General features: G+C 46.2%; 1 protein-coding gene across 1 annotated transcript; it reads left to right on the top strand.

Moving 5' to 3' along the window:
* The first annotated feature begins 726 nt into the window (after positions 1-726).
* mylipa (myosin regulatory light chain interacting protein a) lies at positions 727-14,958 on the top strand. Its single transcript, XM_040187824.2, has 7 exons — positions 727-991; positions 2,099-2,289; positions 9,816-10,001; positions 11,192-11,389; positions 11,513-11,677; positions 12,081-12,507; positions 13,294-14,958. Exons 1-7 carry the CDS (start codon positions 905-907, stop codon positions 13,480-13,482), a joined length of 1,443 nt encoding a protein of 480 aa, XP_040043758.2. The 5' UTR covers positions 727-904; the 3' UTR covers positions 13,483-14,958.
* The last annotated feature ends 5,756 nt before the right edge of the window (positions 14,959-20,714 follow it).

The following is a 20,714-nucleotide window of genomic DNA, read 5'->3' as shown; positions in this document are numbered from 1 at the left end:
GAATAATACACCGTTGAAGAGATGAGGATGAATACAGCTTTAACTATTGAAAAAGCCTCTATAAATCATTAAAGTTGTATAAAATAGAGCTGAGCAGTACTTCACATCACGTGAGGCTCGGCCGTGGTGGCGAGAGGCCAAACCGCTTTCTCCTCAAACCTTTTATCATTCCATTACTCTCCACGTCGGCTCCTCGCGACCTTTTTTTCGTCTCCTTGCCAAAGCCCTTAGCAAATAACTTCTATTTAAAAACAGCAAACTGTCATTTTAGCAAAAGGTGTCATCGATTCAAGGACACAAAGCGGTGCTACAAAAGCATAAACCGTGTGGAATCTGTGCAAATGGGCCGGGAAACAACATGGCCAACTCGACTTTAACAAAAGAAAAAACCGGCAGACGAGCCGGTGGGGTATTTCTGGACTACTTTCTCCATACATTATTCACACAAACCCGTACACGGGGCCATTCAACTCACCCGAAGGTATGCTGAAGTTCACCAACATGTCTAATTCATTAGGAGCAGGTGAGTTGAAAAGGCACATTTTAGTGAAATGCGTCGAGCGAGCCAGACGAGGGCGCAGTGGACTCCTCGCGCTTCCGCTCGCGGGGCGACGAGCTCGAGCCGCATACGGACGTAACGCGACCTCTGATTGGTTGGACTCCCCCGGCGACGTTGTCAGACTGGCCGCCGTTGGACGGCTGGAAGTGGGCGGGTCCTCACGGGGCATTTCATTGATATAGCCTACAGCTGGTGGCTGCGGACTCGCCATAAGGACTGGAAGGGCTGTGGAAGTGACGAAGGCTTGATGTAGGGGTTGGTGGTTTTAAGAAGGCTCGAGAAGTGTTTTATTGTTATTTTTTTTAAAGGGTGGCACACCAAAGATTCACAGAGTACACAGCCAAAATGCTCTGTCACGTTACTCGGCCGGATTCGGTGGTGATGGAAGTGGAAGTTGATGCGAAGGCGCACGGGGAAGACTGTCTGAATAAGGTAGGCTGTGCTGGAATACAACGCACGTTTTCTCCAGGATTCCTCTCTCAAACACCCTGTCATGGTTTGCCGGTGCAGCAGTGCCCTGGTTGTCTTTTGGAGACTGAAGCTTTTCCGTTTTCCTAAACTTCAGCTCGATCGCGTACTTGCGACTCCAGCTTCTGCATAAAGAGGAACACCTGAATAAGATGTAATCGCTGCACGACTTATTTATCCCTGTGTAGGATTGCGTTTTCTCTCTCAACAAACCTTGCGATCCATCTGCTTTGTTGCACGTTGAGACTGCGGAAGCTAAATTTCCCGTTTTGCGCGACTGAAAAAAAGAAACGTCTTTTTGCTACGATGGAACACTTTTTAAAATATTGATTTATGATCGAAAACGCAAGGCTCGTTATAACTTTGGAAACGTTTCCATGCATCGGTTCAAACTGGTCACATCTACATGCATGGCTCACTTAGTTGGGGGCGGGTGGCTTTGTCAAGGTTACTTGAGTTCATTCTTCTGCTCTTGCGACCAGTCAAAGCTCTTGCTCCACTCAAACAGAAACTTCATTGAGAACTAAACCGGTCAGATATTCACCTCCATTCCCTCCAACGTGCACACAATGGAAGAAAAAACCACACATTGCATGCACCCTCCAATGGTTGTGGTTTTACTAATAAAGTGTATTTAACGCTGCTTCAAATGCACAGCGAATCCCCAACTCTGCGTGGGAAGAACGGGTTTTATCTCACCCCCCCCCCCCCCCCCCCCCCCTGCAGACGGGCACTGAATAACCCCACGGCCGCCCACGGGGCGTGGGAGTGTGGGTTTGATGAACCCTTTCACCCCGGAGGAGGCTCAGAGTTTACTTCCACTCTATCTTTATCTAGCTTCATCATGTTGATGGGCTTTGTCCGTGCAGCAGTCGTAGGAATGAGGAAACACAAGCCCAAATGATGATGAAAGCGATAACAGCGGCCTTGTTTCTTTCCTGGAACTTTGTTGACTCCTGTTTTTAGGAGGTTCTGTTGATTCTTGCCACTTTTACTAATGTGGATTATTGTATGGCTAACATTACCCTGTTCAAAATCCCCCTTTCAAAAACACCCTTCACCTCTCTCCAGGTTTGCAGAAAGTTGGGCATAATTGAAGCGGACTACTTTGGGCTGCAGTTTACGGGCAGCAAAGGAGAGAACCTCTGGCTGAATCTGAGGAATCGCATATGCCAGCAGATGGACAACGTGACGCCCTGTCGGCTGAGGCTGCGGGTCAAGTTCTTCGTGGAGCCCCATCTCATTCTGCAGGAACAGACGAGGTGTGTTTACCGAAATCGCTCACTTCCTTTGTGGCCGAGCGCCTGCAATATTTGCATGTTGCCTCCTCTGGAAGCGCTCAGTTAGACCTGACTGATCACGATGCGCAGCGATCAGCACGTGGCCCAAAAAAAAAAAAAAAAGAAAAGTACTTTGTTTACCATACAGTAGAATGCCCTCCAGTAACCTCGTCCACGAGCCCTTCCGGGGTTACTAAAGGTCGTTTCGCTGGAGCACCCTGGCAGGAAATGTGATTCATCAGCCCCCGGGGGCTGTGTGTTGCTGTGTGCCCGCCCCAAGAGACCATCTGAGGGGCAGCCAGGACCTCTGTCACTGCCCCCATTCAACTGAAAATAACTTTGGATGTGCTTGTTTTGTTTTAATTGTTTGTAGCCATTTTTGTATGAACAAAGACGCGCTGCTGCATTTGGTTTTTTTTGCAGATGTCGTCTGGAAACTGTGACCGCATAGGTTGTTTTCCCTCCCAAAGGTTATTTTTCTCTTGTAGAAACGGGTCACATATAGCAGCTGGTTTTCGTAGAGATACAGTATTTCCAAAAAATGATTCATTTGGACACTTAATAGCCAGTCAAAACTTGGCATAGGGGTTAACACATTTTAGTTAGTTCAGTTTAATAAAGAAAAAACTATTCAGAACAAAGTAACCAACTGCGACTAGTCCAGATTCTGACTCTTTTCAAAGGCTTTACACGCCGTGTCTGGCGTGGTACCGTGGATGTCTCCCCCCCCCCCCCCCCCCCCCCCCCCAACCGGCAGTGCCACGGGGGGGGGTTTCCCACTGCAGAGTTGGAGACCGTTTGGTCTCTTATTTTAAACTCCTCCATGCTGCTCTTGCCCTCCCACTCCCACTCAAAGGCAGCATGCCACTGGAGCTGTGGATTAAACTGACACGTATCTGCCTCGATCAGGATTTGCTGGGTAGTCCAGTGCGCTCCCAGTTGCTCCCCAGTTCGCCCACTGTCCCATCGTCCGCTGTGCTTTATTCTACTGCCACATCTTTATCGCTGTCGGGTGTGAACCTTCGGCTCCTGCAGTCCTTTTTGAAACCGTTTGAAACAAAAAGTGAAAGGCAGCCGGAGGGGGGGGCTTGACAGACACTTGGCTGCCTGTGCTCTGACCTCTGCTAGATTAGCAGAGGTTATCCACGGATGGCTGGCGGGGGTTATCGGGTTGTAAAAAAATGTCCGGCACGGATATGTGGGAGTGCTGCTAATAGATACTTACACATGCCATTGTGCTGTGAAGTTGTGTTTTAATCTTGGTGCAAGTAGGGGCCTGTTTTTTTTTCATTCTTGGACATGTCACCTTTGACCTACTTTAGGCTACTAACGTTTACACTCAACATGCTCTGACTGCAGGCAGGCCAGCGAGCACTCGTCATCACAGTTTCTACATGTCTATTAGGACGTGGTCGTTGGGAACGAGTCTACAGGCATTTGAGTGTGCGCAACGCCGTGTTTACCGCATTCACTCTCAAACGCCATCAGGTCAAAAACAAGTTTGAGAAGCCTGAAACCCGTCCTGAGACACACACCCACTTTATAACCACGCAGCGCGTTTCACTCCACTGGTGGATGTGAGCTGGAGTAAATGTTCCCAACAGTTTACGGGGAGGACAAAAGGCGCTGTACGGTAGCGCGACTCTCTCGGGCCGGGGGGGTGGGCCTCTTTTCGCCCTTCTTTAAGGCCATATTACGTAACCTGCTCACTGCACACAGAGCTGCTTACGTAAGCTGCTGTGTACTCCGCTGCCATGTAAAAGGCCGGCAGGTAACATGTTCTCCCATGGAGCTGACTATTTTGGGACACTATTTTGTGTAACTTGCTCTACCCTGCTCTAAAAATGTACAATGCAAGATTAGTATTTAAAGTATTTAAACCAATTTCTTAATCTGTAATATATCCACATATTACCGAGCACAACGTGCAGGCTGCATCTATTTGAGTCGCAAGGCTTAAGCTGTGTTTATACTCTCGTGACATGCGGCTTGAGTTATGCGCGCGCACAAAGGCATCCGTGCGTACGGTGTTCTTTGTTGCAGCATTCTCCAGCGCACAAACTCAATGTACTGTTTAGGAACAGGGTTTGTTTTCAATTTGGCTGGCGAAACACTTGTGTGTTTCTAAAGCTTTTAAAAAGAATTGACTCGCTTTGTAAAAATCTTCCCGACACTTTTTAAAATGACTTTTTATTAGTTAAATATTTGACTCACCAAGCTACAAAACAACAGGAGGAATGCAATGGCGTAATTATGCGACGCACACCTCGCAGTTTATAAATTTAGTGTTTTTGTGAATACGTAAATTTGGCTGCTCAATACTGAAAACTGGGCCATACGAACCCTCCAGTGGTTTGACACAATTGCATTGAAACATTTTTCTTGACTTAATTATTTTTGATTTAAAGCCAGTGGAAAACAAAACTTTTCTAAAATATATTCGCTTGAGAATAAATGGGTTTTTCTTAATCTCTTCCCATGAAGGCAATAATACTTTTCATTGGTTTAAGCGACACTGACCCAGGGGCCTCGACATCAGCCTGGGTTTTCCGTATCATTAAACACCATTGACTCGGGGGTGTTTCTGGTATAAATATGTGAATGTTTTCCCTTTCATTAGCCCTCGTAATTAACATTCTGCTCAGGCAAACATTGGATATCCTGACAGGCTACAGCTATTATTAGCACAAGCTTTATCAAAGGTCGGAATTGTTAACTTGTTAACCTATTCGGGTGTTTATCAAGGTTATCTTCCACTCAACAAATAAAACCTACAACTATTTGATTTTTAAGTCCAACTTTCAGGACTCCGGTCAACCGCTGTCGTTGCTCTCCAGAGTTGTGTTCTTGCACAATCCCAGTTTGAAGACATTCTGGTCAGTGGCACATGAGACCCGATGCGCACATGTAAATGTGCGCGTTGACCCCGCGACAGATGATCGATCCGTGCACGGCGTTTCCTTTTCCTTACCTCAGTGGCACAGGTTCCAACACTTTTGGATCAGCTGAGAATATATTATACAATGAAAAGGCTTTACTTTGCATGGATGTACCAACATTCGCATTAAGAATCATTTAATAATCACAAAAGCCCTCGACCTAGTATTCTGCATGATTAGGCTTTGTTTTACAACATATGGAAGTTTTTATTATACATTATTAGTTCACGTATGAAAACAGGGACACGGGCATAATCTCTACTCTGCGTTTTCAACTGAATGATTTGCCAAAAACGATTGGAGATAATTTATTCAGCTCACACATAAGTTCCTCTGGCTATCTCGCTGTGGGAGGCTACAGAGACAATCGAACCCAAGATCACACAAGATGCGCGTGGGTCTTCAAGTGTTCCAAAGCACCACCCAAATTATTCATCAGCCTGCTCCATCATCGTCCGTGTCTTTTTAGCTCTGCGTTCCATTTCCTCCTGTGCATTTGGGTAACCTAGACCTGATTTGTCTTGTGCAAAGTCACAACATTAGCCCTTTTCCAAGAACAACAGAAGTGTTATATTTCTTTGGCACCTGAATGTAGCATTGATGGTGAGTTCAAGTCACTGTTTAACCATGCAGTACAGAGCGCTGGCCTGTAACACGAGGCATTAAGCATACAAACGGCCTCTATGTTCTAATTGCTGTTCAACCCACAGAGCGAAGGCTGGGCCACGTTTAGTGCTTGAGACGATTGTCATGCAACTTTATGTTAAAAGTTCAAACCTCGACGAGCGCTTCAGTTTGACTTTCCCTTCAACCCACGCCTTTGGGGGAAACGCGCCGGGTTTACTCTCGGTCATTGACCGATAGTAACCTCGCAGCACACGGCTCCTGTCAGGGTGTCATTTGACTAGCTCACAAGCCGCATTGTTGAGAGCCCGGCCGACGAGCTCTGAAACTCCACTGGTGATTGGCTGGCTGAGGTGCCGTCTCCAGGCAGAGGTGTTGGGTTTCATTTTGTGGGGACTTTTTGTTCTTCTGTGAAGTGAAGCGGCTGACGTTCTGCCTACTGGGAGAATGGAGCCTGGGTTGGGGCACAAAACGTTAAAATGAGACCATGGCTTTATGAATGGGCAGAAGAAGACCTAGACTTGGTACTGAGTGTCCGGTTACTTGAATAAGTCAGTTCCTTCCATTCTCTGGTACTGGAGGACGTATCAATTCTTTATATTTTTGTGTTTCATGGGAGGAAATGTGCTAAACTACATCTCCTTAACTCTGCTGCGTAGACAAGCGGTAACCGATGTTCAGATCTTCTGCCTCAGTTTTCTGGTCTGCTTTAATTTAATTATTCCAGCTCTGTCCCACACAACGGCCTTTTTGAATATGGTTTATTTCTCCTATGTGCTGTTAGCATTCGCAGGAGTTATTTACAACTGTAAATAAGAAAGCCTCGCCCATGAAGGACAAGGCAATGATGAGATGTACACAGCAACACACTCCTATAGACTAGGAGAGTATCTCCACAGGGTACCTGTCATTTACTGTCCGTTGCGATAGCAAGGTCTAAAGAAGGCGGGCAGCGCTGCAATGACCACTACCGAGTAACGATGCACGTGCGAATGTGTCAGAGTAGTAATGCGCGTTAGTCACCGACACGGGGAATCAAACTGGCTGAAGCACACAGAGAAGTCGAGCTGCTCTTGAGAAGCTGATGCAGCATGGCATCCTCACGTCCCAACAAGAGACGGATTCCTGTGATTCTGTCTGGTCAAGTCACACTGGAGACCGTCACAGTGATTTAGGTTAGCGTTCAGCTGTTCTGCCTCTTGTCTCGTCTGCTTTGTTACGGGCCTGTGGGAAAGGGCTGTACAGGAATAACACTTATTTTCGGTAGGTCTGAAACGTTATGCCTAACTAATCGGCCTCAAACACCCCGTGAAACCATGGAATTTATTGACTTTCAGCTCTCCAAAGTGCAGTATGGTCCTTGACGATGGACCTTGACAGGTATTGAAGCTGCTCCGGCCGATGCTGGGAAAGGACATCCTTCCCAGAAGCTATCTGCTTACTCCGGAGGCTCCCCCAGGAAGGCAGTGGAGCTGCATCTGTACAAAACATTTTTGCTTGTTATGATAACCAGACTTATTCGGCGAGTTGTTGTCCCTGCCCTATCTGCCCTGTTATTTCGAGCAGATACAGTAGCGGGATAGCGCCACAGGGATCTTGTTACGTTCTGCTTGTGAAGCAGCTGTGTCTTGTGGATTTAAGCGATCTGTTCTCGTGGCGTTTGAGGCATCATTCAGCCTCGTTGTAGGAACACCTATTGTTGAACTTTGGTTACCTCTGTTGCAGGGCCTGTTGACCTGCTCTACTGTACTTGTTGTAGTTGTTTGCTTCCAACCGACACCTTTTTTAGAAATGTGAGCCCCCACAACACTGGGAAGGTAGGCGTTACATTTCCTGCCCAGCAGCTCGGCGGTCAAATGCCTCACCTCGTCATCGGTGGTTGGATTTTGGAAACATCGGTGGTTAAAACACATCATGCTAGTTACTCAGTCGGTGTCACAACACCCAACCTAATAGGCCGAGACTTGTCCTGAAGGAAGCTATTTAAGATATGTATGAAATTACCTGCTGGATGCATAGTGACTAATGTTGACTTCACGGCAATCCCCATCGAACTATAGTAACCTCCACGGCTTGCCCTGTAGTAACCTTTTGTCTGCACCATGTAGTAAACTCCAGTCAGCCCTATTGTTTGCGTCAGATGGGTAGCTAGCTAGCCGCGCTGCATCACTTGACGCCTGCTGGGCCTGACACAATAGAGAGCAGTGCGTGTGTGTTTTTGCGTTGGAGGGGAGGGGATGGGATGTTTAACACCGTATCAAAGTACTGTTTGTTATGCCCGAGGCCAGGTTGGCTGTGGGGCTTCGTTGTTATGGTCTGGCTTTATCAGGCGTGGTGTAGAGCGACTCTGTTATGCGTGCCTCACAGCTGCTCGCGCCACCGTTGTTGCTCCTCGGAAGCGCCATGAATGTGCGTTGGCCGATGGTGCCTCTGGTGTTGCCCGTTGTGAATTGCCTGTTGTGCCCTCTCCCTCAAGAGTCTGGTTTGTAATCCCCTGAGATGGGGAAGGAAACGTCACCTCCAGGTTATTCTGCCTTCCCCTGTGGTTCCCACGAGGGACCGACTGGAAACACAAGAGGTTTGTACAAAATAAAAGAGGCACTGAGCGCTACCACTCCCTTACACTCGGCGTCCCTCTGAAATATCCTCAAGTCACGGTGTGACCTGATTTGCAAAGATGAAAAATATCTCTCTGCATCGTGCTTCAAAGATAACTGGCCTGGGGGGGGGGGGGTCGAGAATAAGTAGTTTCTGGGGTAGTCTGCTTTTAGTCATACCTTGGGGTAAATTCAGCCATCATGTTTTTGACACTAAACTGTTCTACTGCTAGAACTGCGATACCTACATCTCTGCCAGTGTCAAGTGAGCTAAATCAGAGCCGCAACAAATGCTCAATTGACATTTGCATATGAGCATATTTGATCGTAGCCGCAAACTGCATCACCGAGACTTTGTCGACAACACCAGCCAGTGACATGCTGTTGCACTGGTTGGTGGCCACAGAAGTAGGTGACTGGAAAAAGGCTCTTTGCCAGTACAATCTTCTTAAGGCTACGGTGTCATAGGTAATCTCAGGGATCAGTTCAGGTTACTCTAGTTCAACGGTCTTCGTGACGCAAGGATCAGGGTGTTTCTCCTTTTGACGTTTGGTCTCAAGCTGCGAGAAGGAAAGAATTCCTCACATCTTCTGGTCAAAACAATGGAACGGACCGGCCACGGCTTTTTCTTTTTGTGGGGATTTAGCTGTTTTCCTTGACCACACCAGAACACTGTGTTCTTATCATTTAATCATTCAGGCCGAACAATAACAACTTTTTTGTTGTTGTTGTTGATTTTTTGACCATTAACCGTTGAACTATTTTCTCATCCATCACTTCATAAAACACATGTCATTTCAAACCACATTTCCCCAAACCAGGATTACTAGTAGAGGTTTGTTTTTAAATGGGCCAGATTGGACAGCATTTTGGCAACAAGCCACAGAGACCCGGACAGGATGAAGTTCATTGTGACTCATATTGGGTCCCATTATTGCATTGAAAGTTCCTCATGGTCGCACTTTGGCATGTGAGATCGAGTACACTGAGTCGCTACGTTAAAAGTCCAAGTACTTCCTCTACTAGAGAAACTACTCCACTTCTGCTTTTAAAAACCTCAAGGGAATTCACTTCTAAAGAAAGTTTTGATTGTGTGTTCTGAGGAAGACGATAAAAAGGGAAAGTGAGTCATTACGGCTCTTGAACAAATGTCAAACAACTGCTGTTAGCCTCGTACGTACGAGATGTCCTGACTCCTCCTACGCCGCTGCAGGAGTCCGTTGAATAGTAAAAGTTGGTGGTATTTGTAATTGGGTACACGGTGTTATTCCAGACTATTTGTTCTTCTTTCTGGACAAACTTAAAGTAAAGACATTGACTTATCTATTTCTTTCCCTCCGTCCTCCAGACACGTCTTCTTCATGCACGTGAAGGAGGACCTCCATAACGGTCACCTACGTATGGGCTCCGAACAAGCGGAGGAGCTGAGCGCACTCCTGGCACAGGCCGAGTTTGGAGACTACAACCAAAACACAGCCAAGTACTGGTACTCTGAGCTGTACGGAGAGGAGCCCGACACCGCGACCGTCAACAGGTAAAAGTCACACAACACGGGCCTCAAGAAGAGCAGCAAGTGCCAGTGTTGTTGTTTGAGCAAAAAACTTGTTCTCCACATATTTTTAAAATAACAACTCTACCCTGACCTGAAACCAGGTCGAGCAGGGAGGGTTTACACAAGATAACTTATTATTAGTATTATTAGTATGTCCAAATTCCAGTTAAGAACATCTGGTTAATCATTGAAACCTGAATCCTGAATCTCTGCCCCCACAATATCTCAAAGGGAGAAAATCCACCCAATAACGACACGGTGAAGACATGATGAAAAGTAAATAATGGGTTAATGCAATCAGTCGTGTGTGTTCTATCATTTGACAGATGGTGTTCAATTAAATGTAATACATCAAAATACTGTCTGAAGCAAAGACCTACCCAAACTCTAAACCAAGACTTTATATTTTTTAAATGAATGGAAGGATATTTCTTTATTTAACTGAGAGGAAATGCGTTGTATTAAAGTACATCTCTCTCACATACACACATACTGGGCAAACAGCGGCGGACAGCAAATCCGAAGGCACGTGTTTCACAGGGTTCAGCGGATGGAGCCTTCTACTTAACATTTTCCCTGTGATGAGAATAGTGAAACAAAAGTTCCTTAGAGCAAGAGTTGGCAGCCCGAGAACATGATCCCATTGTATTGTGCAGAAGCCGCAGCCATTCAGAGTCTTAACTTGACACACAAACCATTAAACCAGCAGGCACCACTGTTCACTGCTACACCTACACTCACATCCAGCATGTTATGTATGCAGATGCATAAAGTACCCAACTACTTTTGTTAAAAGAATTCACATTGAAACCGTAAGATTCCGATTTTAAGTACAAAAAGCACTTTGTTGCAGTAACAAGATAAAATAAACTTTTTGTTGTATTCGACCCGTGGCCACCAGGCATTTTCCACCACCGTGGGAATCAGCAGACTTCTCTGGCTAAAAGAAGGAATCCGCTTTGCCCCCCCCAAGCATTCATCTACCAAGTATAGCAAAAGAGAACCAGTTTAGCATCAGAGCCTTCTGCCTAAGGATGTGTTCAGCTTTGACAGCAAACACACTCCGTAGCGCTGAATTCACGCCTGCGATATCGAGTGTCTGTGATGAAGCTTGTGTCAGATTATGAGCTTTGATGGGGGAACTAAACATAAATGCTCGTCTTTCTCTGCAGCATCGTGTCCAGACACAAGGCTCTGGAGGGGTTGAGCCAGGGCTCCGTGGAGTATCAGGCCCTGCAGCTGGTCTCCTCTTTGGAGCATTACGGCGTGGAGTGGCACTGGGCCCGCGACGCAAATGGGCAACGCCTGGCCGTGGGCGTCGGCCCGGAAGGCATCGCCGTTTGCAAGGAGGACTTCAGCTTGGTCAACAGGTACGATCCACTCTGACATCTGCAAATGGCTCTAGTGATGATAGGTTTCATGTTTTGTAGTTTTAGGAACTTTAAGAACTTTTACAGCATTTAACAGTTTCTTCTCTATTTGCCTCCTCCCAGGATAAGCTACCCGATCATCCAGATTGCCACCCAGTCGGGGAAGAGCGTGTACTTGACGGTTAACAAGGACATGAGTGACAACGTCGTGCTTTTGTTCAAGCTGATCAGTAACCGGGCCGCCAGCGGTCTGTACCGAGCCATTACGGAGACCCACGCCTTCTACAGGTGAGAGCTGTCCGTCAACCCTCAGCTGATTCACAAGGCCGATCTGCTTTGGACCTCTAGTCAGCGTAGCATGCGTTAATGTTCTAGTCACTAAAGACTGGCAGATTATAAAAGATTTCCAAAAATGTGTTTATGTAAAAAAAAGATGTTTTCTCTACTTGGAACGCAATGCTTCCTGACTCACATCTGTACACATTGCTCACTTTTTAACCCTTTTTAGTAACAGAAGTACCTGCACAGTGGGTAAGACACGCAGGATGAGTTGAGGTGCAAGGGGGATATTGGATGACGTTCTGAGTCGTACTACAGATTAGTTTGGAATAGTCCGATTTCTGTCTGGTCAAATGCCCTTTTGGATCCTTCCGACCGTGGCAACCATGGCTCGTCTTTTTGATTTTTCCAGGTGTGACACGGTGACTGACGCGGTGATGATGCAGTACAGCCGGGACTTCAAGGGCCACCTCGCCTCACTGTTCCTCAACGAAAACATCAACCTGGGCAAGAAGTACGTCTTCGACATCCGACGCACCTCCAAGGAGGTCTACGACCACGCCCGGCGCGCGCTCTACAACGCCGGGGTCGCCGACCTGGTGTCCGGCGGCGGCGGCGACGACGGACGCTCCTCCCCTTCCCGCTCCCCGAGCCGAGACGACCCGCAGGACGACGGGCTGGACTGCGGCGGCTGCCAGCAGAACCGAGCCCTGCAGGAGCGGCTGCAGAAGCTCAGGGAGGCGCTGCTGTGCATGCTGTGCTGCGAGGAGGAGATCGACGCCGCGTTCTGCCCCTGCGGCCACATGGTGTGCTGCCAGAGCTGCGCCAACCAGCTGCAGGTGAGACTCTTCTTCACTCGTTCTGTGAGGGGGGGGGGGGGTTGTTTGTGTGATTGGCATTCTTAGGTCATTGGCTTTTTTTTTAACATCCAAAGCTCTGCTTGCACTCTGCTGACCTGAAGGTCCCCCCACTTAATCAGCCAAATGTTGCCCCTCTTTGTGGAAGCAGATGGTGGGTGCATGGAAGGATTATAGCGGCCAGGCAAATCTTCCCTCCATTGGCTGAACTAATTTTGGAAAAACAAGCTCGTAGAAAACTCGAGACAAACGAAGGCGAGAAGGGGAAAGTTCCGCCACTTTAGGCGATCCGTTTCTCATTTTCATGATTCAGCTTGCCTTCCCTTGCTTCTGTGCATTTGCCACGGTGTACAGACCGATGACCCGAGTGGTGGTTAATTAGTGGCCTGGATGGCAGTGAACATCGCTCGCCACGGCACGCTTGATGAGGGGCGAGTTGCTGTGCCTCTCGGCAGTGAGCGTTTGCTGTTACGTGTTCTCTTAGCTCGCATTGTTCGGTTTTGCTGGCGTTGAAACTTCTTGGCAACGTGTGCTTTGACCCACTTTATCAAACATTACAGGGCTGTTGTTGACTTGGTGTAACCCTACACGGATCTGCTAATGCGGCCATGGAATTATTGTTTGAGGAGATGCCTTAAGCATAACGCCGCGTATCGCCATTGGGTTAACAACTTTTAATGAATTAGTTGGACAGTGAAGCATAAATTAGCTTCTTTAAAAAAATAAAATAAGCCCTGATCTAAATACTTTTCCTTTCCTCTCCCTCAGATGTGTCCGGTGTGTCGGTCGGAGGTGGAGCACGTGCAGCACGTCTACCTGCCCACCTGCACCAGCCTGCTGAACCTGACGCTGACCGACAACCACCAGCACCGCAGCAGCATCCCGGCGCCCATCCGCAGAGAAATGGCCTCTCACTGCTCCGCCGCGGAGTACGAGCACAAGATCTACCACACATGAAGACGCCCTGAAGCTCAACCAGGTTTCACGCGGAAGGAACATTCGTAGTCCGTCTGGGGTTCCTGCCGGGAACACGTGGATTAACCAAACATGTAGAAACTCCGGAGAATATTTAAAGACTGACACGCTCGTACCACTCCCTGTGTGTGATGGTGTTTTAATGTTATTTACCGTCGTCCCTTTTGGACGTCAGTTTGTCTGATTGATTGTTAGTATTGTTGCAGTTGGTTTGTGTGTCCTTCTGTTCCGATGTTGTTGTTGTTGTTTTTATGCAGGCCCTGCCACAGGAAGATGTTAGATTAGGCTCATTGTCTTTAAATTATTGCATCAGTCGACCTGATGCAGAATAGACACATTTCTTTGTTTTGTTTTTTCTCAGCTCCTCTTCAGGTTCTTAGTCGCAGAACCTTTATGATCAACCTTTTTTTAGAATAGCTAAACACTGTTCAGAATGATCAGTCTTTTTTTTATTTTTTTTATTTTTATAAATGCTTCTTGACATTTTAAAGCTTATGTTTTTTATTTGAGAACGGAATTTTATTGTTTGAGTGAAATGCATTTCTTTCTTTTTTTTTTTTTCCATTGAAAAATATTTGACTATTTCATGTTTGTTATGTTCCATGTTGTCTACGCCAATAAGGGGGTATTTAGAGGCAAAGCAGGGCTGCCCTGGATATAGCATAGCATACTAATAAGATACACAAGGCGTTAAGACCACCACGGTCCCATTCTCGTCTCTCAAAGGGGTTCTCGGAGGGTCTTTTGAAATGCAGAGTCTTGCTGACTCTCACGCTGCCTCCCTCACCATCAAATGGGAATTGTTGATTAACTGCCACTTGTCCAAAACATCGGGCCAGATTTTATAGATTGGTGCAACTTTCTTTTTTTTTTTTTTTGTCTGCGGGCCAATGAAAAGTTAAAAATTAAGAGCAGGAACGGCTCTTCTACTAGATGCAGTACCAAAGTTCTAAACAAAATGTGAATTTGTCCAGCAGCACCTGCTTCCTTTGCTATCCATTTCTCCTCTGGGACATATATAGTAGTGAGTTGATATTTTTAAAAGGGTACAAGGAGACCTGTCTGTGCAATACTTACTTGCTTTTAAAGTTTTATTTAAATTCAAAGACTATTTAAGAAGAAAAAAACGACTGTCACTTTACCAAGGAAGTTTTCCATGTGTCTGTAGATGGGTTTTGCCTTAATGTAGCAGCAACACATTGTATATTATAAACTTTCCAGACTTTTCTTTTTTCTGTTAAGAAAAGGAAAACTTTGTATTTTTAATGCTGGCTCGATTAAGCTCAGTCACTGCAGGGGAAGAACTTTTTATTTTCGCATTTTACAAGTAGTGATTTGTTTCTGTTTTCTGAAGCAAAAGCCACTATTCTTTGTAAAAAAAAAAATAACTGAATTAAATCCTTTTTTATATTCTGTTTTTAACAAAAAAGTATTAATAAAGTTGTTTTTTAAAAACTATGGATTTTGCGGACATTTAGATTTTGTTATCTGGAAGCAGTTCTACATTAACACCCTGTTAGCCGTGGCTCTCAATCTGCAGGTTAGAAAACTCGGGCACCAGGTAAATTAAGGGATTTTTTACTTTTCAGGCCTCAGTTTCAATAACTAAGTTTAAGAAACCAAACCTGCCGTCTTGAAACAACAACGCGGCCCTGGAGGTTTCAGATGACACTGATAGGAGAACGGAAGGCGCGCGCCCGCAGAGACTTGCGCCGTCACGTCTCAAGCACCCCAGGTCATTTATTCCTTGAAAGGTCAATGCGTCATTTGTTGTCCGACTAGGAGAGGAAGCCAAGAGTTGTGCACTCTGTAACTAAGACTCCGTATGTTGATGAGAAATAACAAGCTCCACTGGACTGTAATTATGAAGTCTGCAAATAAGCGTTTGTTGATCTCCGACTCTTTCCATGACACTGCGATTTCTAGAGTCAGCCATGGAGAAATCCTGTACTATTGCAGGTTGGAAAACAACTCATTGAGCAGCCTCTCATGACATCGCAAGGCTTAAGAGTTAAACTTAAAGACCTTAAAGTACAATAATGAGATAAATCCTCATCTACAATTTTGCGTGTAGCGTCTGCGTCGCTCACACAGATTCACATGCAGCACATTTAGCCCTAAACCGGACTTTGCACTGATTCTTCGCCCGGATATCATCGGTCATATCAGGGAGAAGGAGGATGAGCCTGTGGTATTATGAAACACCGCAGAAACGTAAAAACCTGAGCACATCGCCGCTGTCACGCTAATCCAAAACTGTAGTACCACACACAACTGAACTAATCTCTTGTTGAGAAATTTCCAACTAAAATAGATTTTTCAGTGGGCGGTGACATGGAACCAGTCAGAGACAAATAGAACTAAAATAAGGGCTTAGCGGATTCATTGGAGACTGGATTTTAGATTTCACTAATCTGCATTTTTTCCTGGTGTCTTGTTAAATATGTTGCCGCTGGTATTCTGGGCTTCAACAGCCTTTTCAATCAGTCAAGCAATTTCCACAATAAATATGTGACTCACAGTCAGACATGTCGTTGAATGCTCTGCCACAAACATTTTCACAGACAATTATTTGTATTGTATCCGGTTTTATCGGCTTTCTTTTGCAAACGTCCATTTCTGGTGTGGGTGCAGCCAAGAGCAATAGTCAATAAAGCCTGATGGAGGCTCTGTTTGTGACCCACTTTGATGTCAGGCTGCACTGTACTGGGAGCGATTGTTCATTTTGTTAAAACTGCAGAAGCATTCAAAACTAAAGCCGCCGTCCGCGTTGCGCTGTGTGTGTGAACACAAAAGCGTAACACAAAAGATGGAAAACGGCTTAATATACAAACAAAAGGCAGGTGTTTCAGGTGTGATATCATTTGTAGCTCAAATCCCACGTCACCCAAAGCTGTTCTTCTATCAGTGATCCGTGCCATCCTTGACAACTTGCTCTGTCGGCTCCACTTCTGCTGTTTGACCCGGGCAGAGGTGTTTGCATGTGGTGCACGCTGCCGCGTTCAGCGTGAAATGACTTCACGGTCGCGTGTCGATGCGACACGGAAACACGTGAAACAACCCAACGAGACACTCGGTGCCACTTTAATTCTTTACCGAACTGTCTGACGGAAAGCACGTGCCTTAGGCCAGCTGTGGCTGCATGCAGGGCCGTGGTTGGGAACCGGTTTATGACTTTAGAAGTAGGTCTCGCATGTAGATCATGTTCTGCGTGTGAGGCACAAAGGAGAGAGGAGCACGTGGTGCGTTTACACGTCTGCTCCGTTCCTCTCTGCGATCAGCCCGGGCCTCCGAAGCCGGGCTGCCTCGTTAACACACAAAGTTGGCCCACTTCTCCGGAGTTAAGGGCTTCTTGTCATTTCCCTGTTTGTGCGAGTGTAGTCCACGTAGAAGACCTTACAGAGAGAGAAGAAGCGCTCCACGTTTAGCGTATCCTGCATTCGAATTCCCGTTCATCACTTCAAACCTCCTCGACACAAAAAGCGGCGCCGTTCCCCCCCCAACGGAGAAGCTTCTTCTTCATCCTCGTAGCTCGTAGCCACTCAAGGTGGAAAACAAATAGAATTTTTTAGTTCTTCTAGTCATTTCAACTCGTGCCAGGAAAAGAACATCAAAAGATCCTCAACGACTCCCCCCCCCCCACTGGCTACCATGTGGTTCTCACATCTGCTTCAGCCCGATGACGCGCCGCCGGGGGGGGGGAGATGCGGCTCGTCTGCAAGTGTTTGAGATGACTTTCCCGCGGGCAAACAGAGCACCACCTCTTCACGGCATCGTCAGCTGCTCACCGAACACAACGCCCGGTCCGTGCATGCGTGTGCACGCCTCTGGGAGGTTTAAGGGCCCGCTGGTACCCGGGTGCACCGTGTTCTCCATGCAGAGAATTGAAGTGCCGTCGTTAGAGCGTCGGCTTTACCGCGTGTACGTGTTATTGGGAAGTCTGCTGCTCACTGACTAAATGACTTATTTCATAACTACGAAGGAATAGTGAAACTATTCAGAGTGGTACAGAAAAGAGTATCCAGCCTGTAAACCTGCATTGAGTAAGCAAGTCTTGAGCCGAGTGATTGTCGTATGAGTGACCCACACCACACAGGCGTGTACAAACACAGCTACTTTCTACATCAGGCCGTTATCAGGAGGTACACCTGAGACTCCAGCGGTACGCGCTGACACAGGAGACGTGCACTGCACAGACAGCGGGCCAAAGGGTCTTCTTATCAGTTTTAATACCCTAAAAGGCTTTGAAGGACTTATCTCATTCAGAACCTTCTTATCAACGCAGCTGAGGACCACGTGGGGTTCACAGGTTAATGGGGCATGAGGTCGGGCCTGTAGATCCTGTGGTGATTGTGGTTACAGAATTATTTAAAAATACATACTGTTGTGTTTTTTTTTAATGTTGAACAGCTGTTTGAATTTGGGGAGAAAGGTGCTCTATAGAAAATGTTATCTTGTATCTTTTAATTGAAAGCCAACTATTTATTTATACTGAATACCTTTTTTCAGTTCAGTCAATGTGTCAATACGTCAACCAAGTCATTTAAATCAAAAGACTTTTTCGTCACTCGATTCTTCCATTCATGCGGAAATGCAAACTTTACATTCAAATGTCCTGCTGAATAAACCCCCTTGATGCAGGAAATGAGCGCATGCACGTGGAGAAAAGTTCATTCCCACATTTCTTGTTGCCAGAACACACTTTAACAAGAGCTTTGACACTCGCGCTCATCCTGCTGTTAATCTGGCAGCTGATTTCCACAGCTATGCTGACATCTACTGGTCTCCCCTTGTGCTAACAGCTATGTGTGCTGCATGGACGATACTGGAATGACTTTGAAAAGCAAGTACTAAATAACTTCAACCTAACACAGATAAGTAGATTATTTCAGGGTACGTCGCCTCATTCCCCCGCTGCTGCTGGTCGTCAATACTACAAAATACACAGCAGAACTTTCCCATTCTCAAAATCTAAATAAATTCAAATGGTACAAAGCTGCACCCCAATCAGCTCCTCCACAACCAAGCACATCACAGTCGATTGCCTGCTGTGCTTTCTTCAGTGCAACTGTCCCACTGCCTAATTACGGCCTGGTCTCCGTTAAGCCTTTTCAGGACAGCCGTGTGAAATGTAGTACTTGCTACAGGTGGAACATTTTAGTACGGATCTGTGTGTAGTATCGATACGGCAGTATATGGGGAGTAAGGCATTTCGTCCACATTTTTCATTTATGTGGTCGTGTACGTGTGCGTGTGTGTGTGTGGGAGGTCACAACCTTGCATTGTGTTACGGGGTGGGTATGTAGTAATAAAACAATAGCATGGAGACAGGGTGACCAGGCATATAAGTGCTGATGTGTGCGTGTGTGAGGTCACACACTTGTATGTGACCTTTTATTGCAGGTACCAACACCGTTGTAGGAAGGGTGACCAGTCACACAACTGTTATCAGAAACACACACACGTCTATAACATTTTATTGCAAAGGGAGAAAACCGTTGTAGGAAGGATGACCGTGCACATAAGTGTTGATACGTGCGCGTGTGTGTGAGAGAGATAGATCAAAACCTCGTATGTGCCAACACGGTTGTAGAAACAGTTTTTTATGACGGGTGAGAGGGGAGGGGGGTCTCAACATTACCAACCCAGATACAGATAAGGATGACCAGACATATTTCCACCAGAAAATCCCCAGGTCCTCACGGGTCATTTAGTTTACTTTATGTAAAATCGTGCGTAACCACTCCCACACAAATGCATGTGTTTAAGTATTTGTTAAGCATTTGGTCAGTTTTCGAACAAGAAACAAGATCTCTAGAATGCTGGAGCGGTTACTTTCATGTATTGTGATTGAATGTATTACTGGAGGGAAATGCATCGTGTGATTTAGGGACACCGGAATAAGATGAGCTAATGCACATATTTTGGTTATTGCTTTGAACTCGTGTGTTTGTGTCGTGAACACTGAACAGTAACATATGGTTTCATACAAATGTGTGTGTGTGTGTGTGTGTGTGTGTCCTGGTGCTGTCTCTTTTCTAATTTTTCTCGGAATAAGTGGCCCTTTATTACATTACTTTACATTACAGGTCATTTAGCTGACGCTTTTATCCAAAGCCTCTCTACCCCTGCGCCACGTCGAGGGGTCCAGAGCGTCCATCCAAAGTATCTGGGACCAAACGTGGTCGCCTGGTTCATACGTGTATGCTCTGTCAATTGGCTGGTAAAGCTGGACAAGTGACAATTTGAATTAGCTGTAAAACAAGTTTAGAACTGCCGGCTACTATCATTGACTTTATTATATGCATAAGAGGCTAACAAAAAGTTATAGGTTATAATAATGTTTTCTCAACAGAATCCTTTTTGCTAAAACTTTCTCAATGTGAGAATTTTTGTTCCCTCTCAGTAGTCAAAAATTAAGTGGGAGAAATCTTAAAATCATCTAACAGTTCAAAAAGTTGAACCTCACAGTCTAACATTGAGGAAGTGTTTTAAAACGCTTCTGTCTTTCAGCTTCTGTGACTTAATTTGCACGATGTACTGCTTTCTGGAAAAATGATGGCCGTAATAAATGTGGTAGCGCACAATTTAACAGTAAACTAAAGAACCTGTGGGGACCTGGGGGTTGTATGTCTGGTCATCCTTATCTGTGTGTGGGTTGTGACCCCTCTCTCACACACCCGTCGTTAAAAACACACTCTGCAATGAAAGGCCACTTACAAGGTTGTGACCTCTCTCTCTCTCTCTCACACACACACACACACACACACACACACACACACACACACACACACATGCATCGCTGTTGGTGCCAGCAATAAAAGGTCACATACAAATGTATATAAATAAATTAAAAATGTGGACAAAATGACGGCATGTGCCCCACACACATGTGCACGCATTCATGTGCACGCGCCTACCCTCCTACCCCCCCCCCCCCCGCCCCCGCCTGCTGCCCTACCCCCCATATACTGCCGTATATATATATACTACATGTGTGATAATCAATTACCAAATTCCATTTCATTTTTCCTCCTTTGCATCCACACATCTCTCTCCTTCTTCTTTCTCCGTACTGCCGGCTTAGCGAGCAATGCCCCAACTGGACAGCGGGTGTGCTCTTCAGCACTGCAGCAACACAACCCACTGCGGTTCTAATATGTGTGTGTGAGTGTGTGTGTCTATGCGTCACCGCTGCTCCTGCTGCTGCTGCC

This window comes from Gasterosteus aculeatus, chromosome 10 (assembly GCF_964276395.1).
Source record: "Gasterosteus aculeatus chromosome 10, fGasAcu3.hap1.1, whole genome shotgun sequence".
Taxonomy (NCBI): Eukaryota; Metazoa; Chordata; class Actinopteri; order Perciformes; family Gasterosteidae; genus Gasterosteus; species Gasterosteus aculeatus.
The sequence above is the reverse complement of the archived record's forward strand: the minus strand, read 5'-3'. Positions and strand labels throughout refer to the sequence as shown.

Excerpts from the sequence above, each read along its gene's own strand:
- mylipa (XM_040187824.2), top strand. The coding sequence starts at position 905 with ATGCTCTGTCACGTTACTCGGCCGGATTCGGTGGTGATGGAAGTGGAA. Across the intron at positions 11,678-12,080 it reads GAGACCCACGCCTTCTACAG|GTGTGACACGGTGACTGACG; the intron begins GTGAGAGCTGTC and ends TGATTTTTCCAG. Across the intron at positions 12,508-13,293 it reads GCTGCGCCAACCAGCTGCAG|ATGTGTCCGGTGTGTCGGTC; the intron begins GTGAGACTCTTC and ends CCTCTCCCTCAG.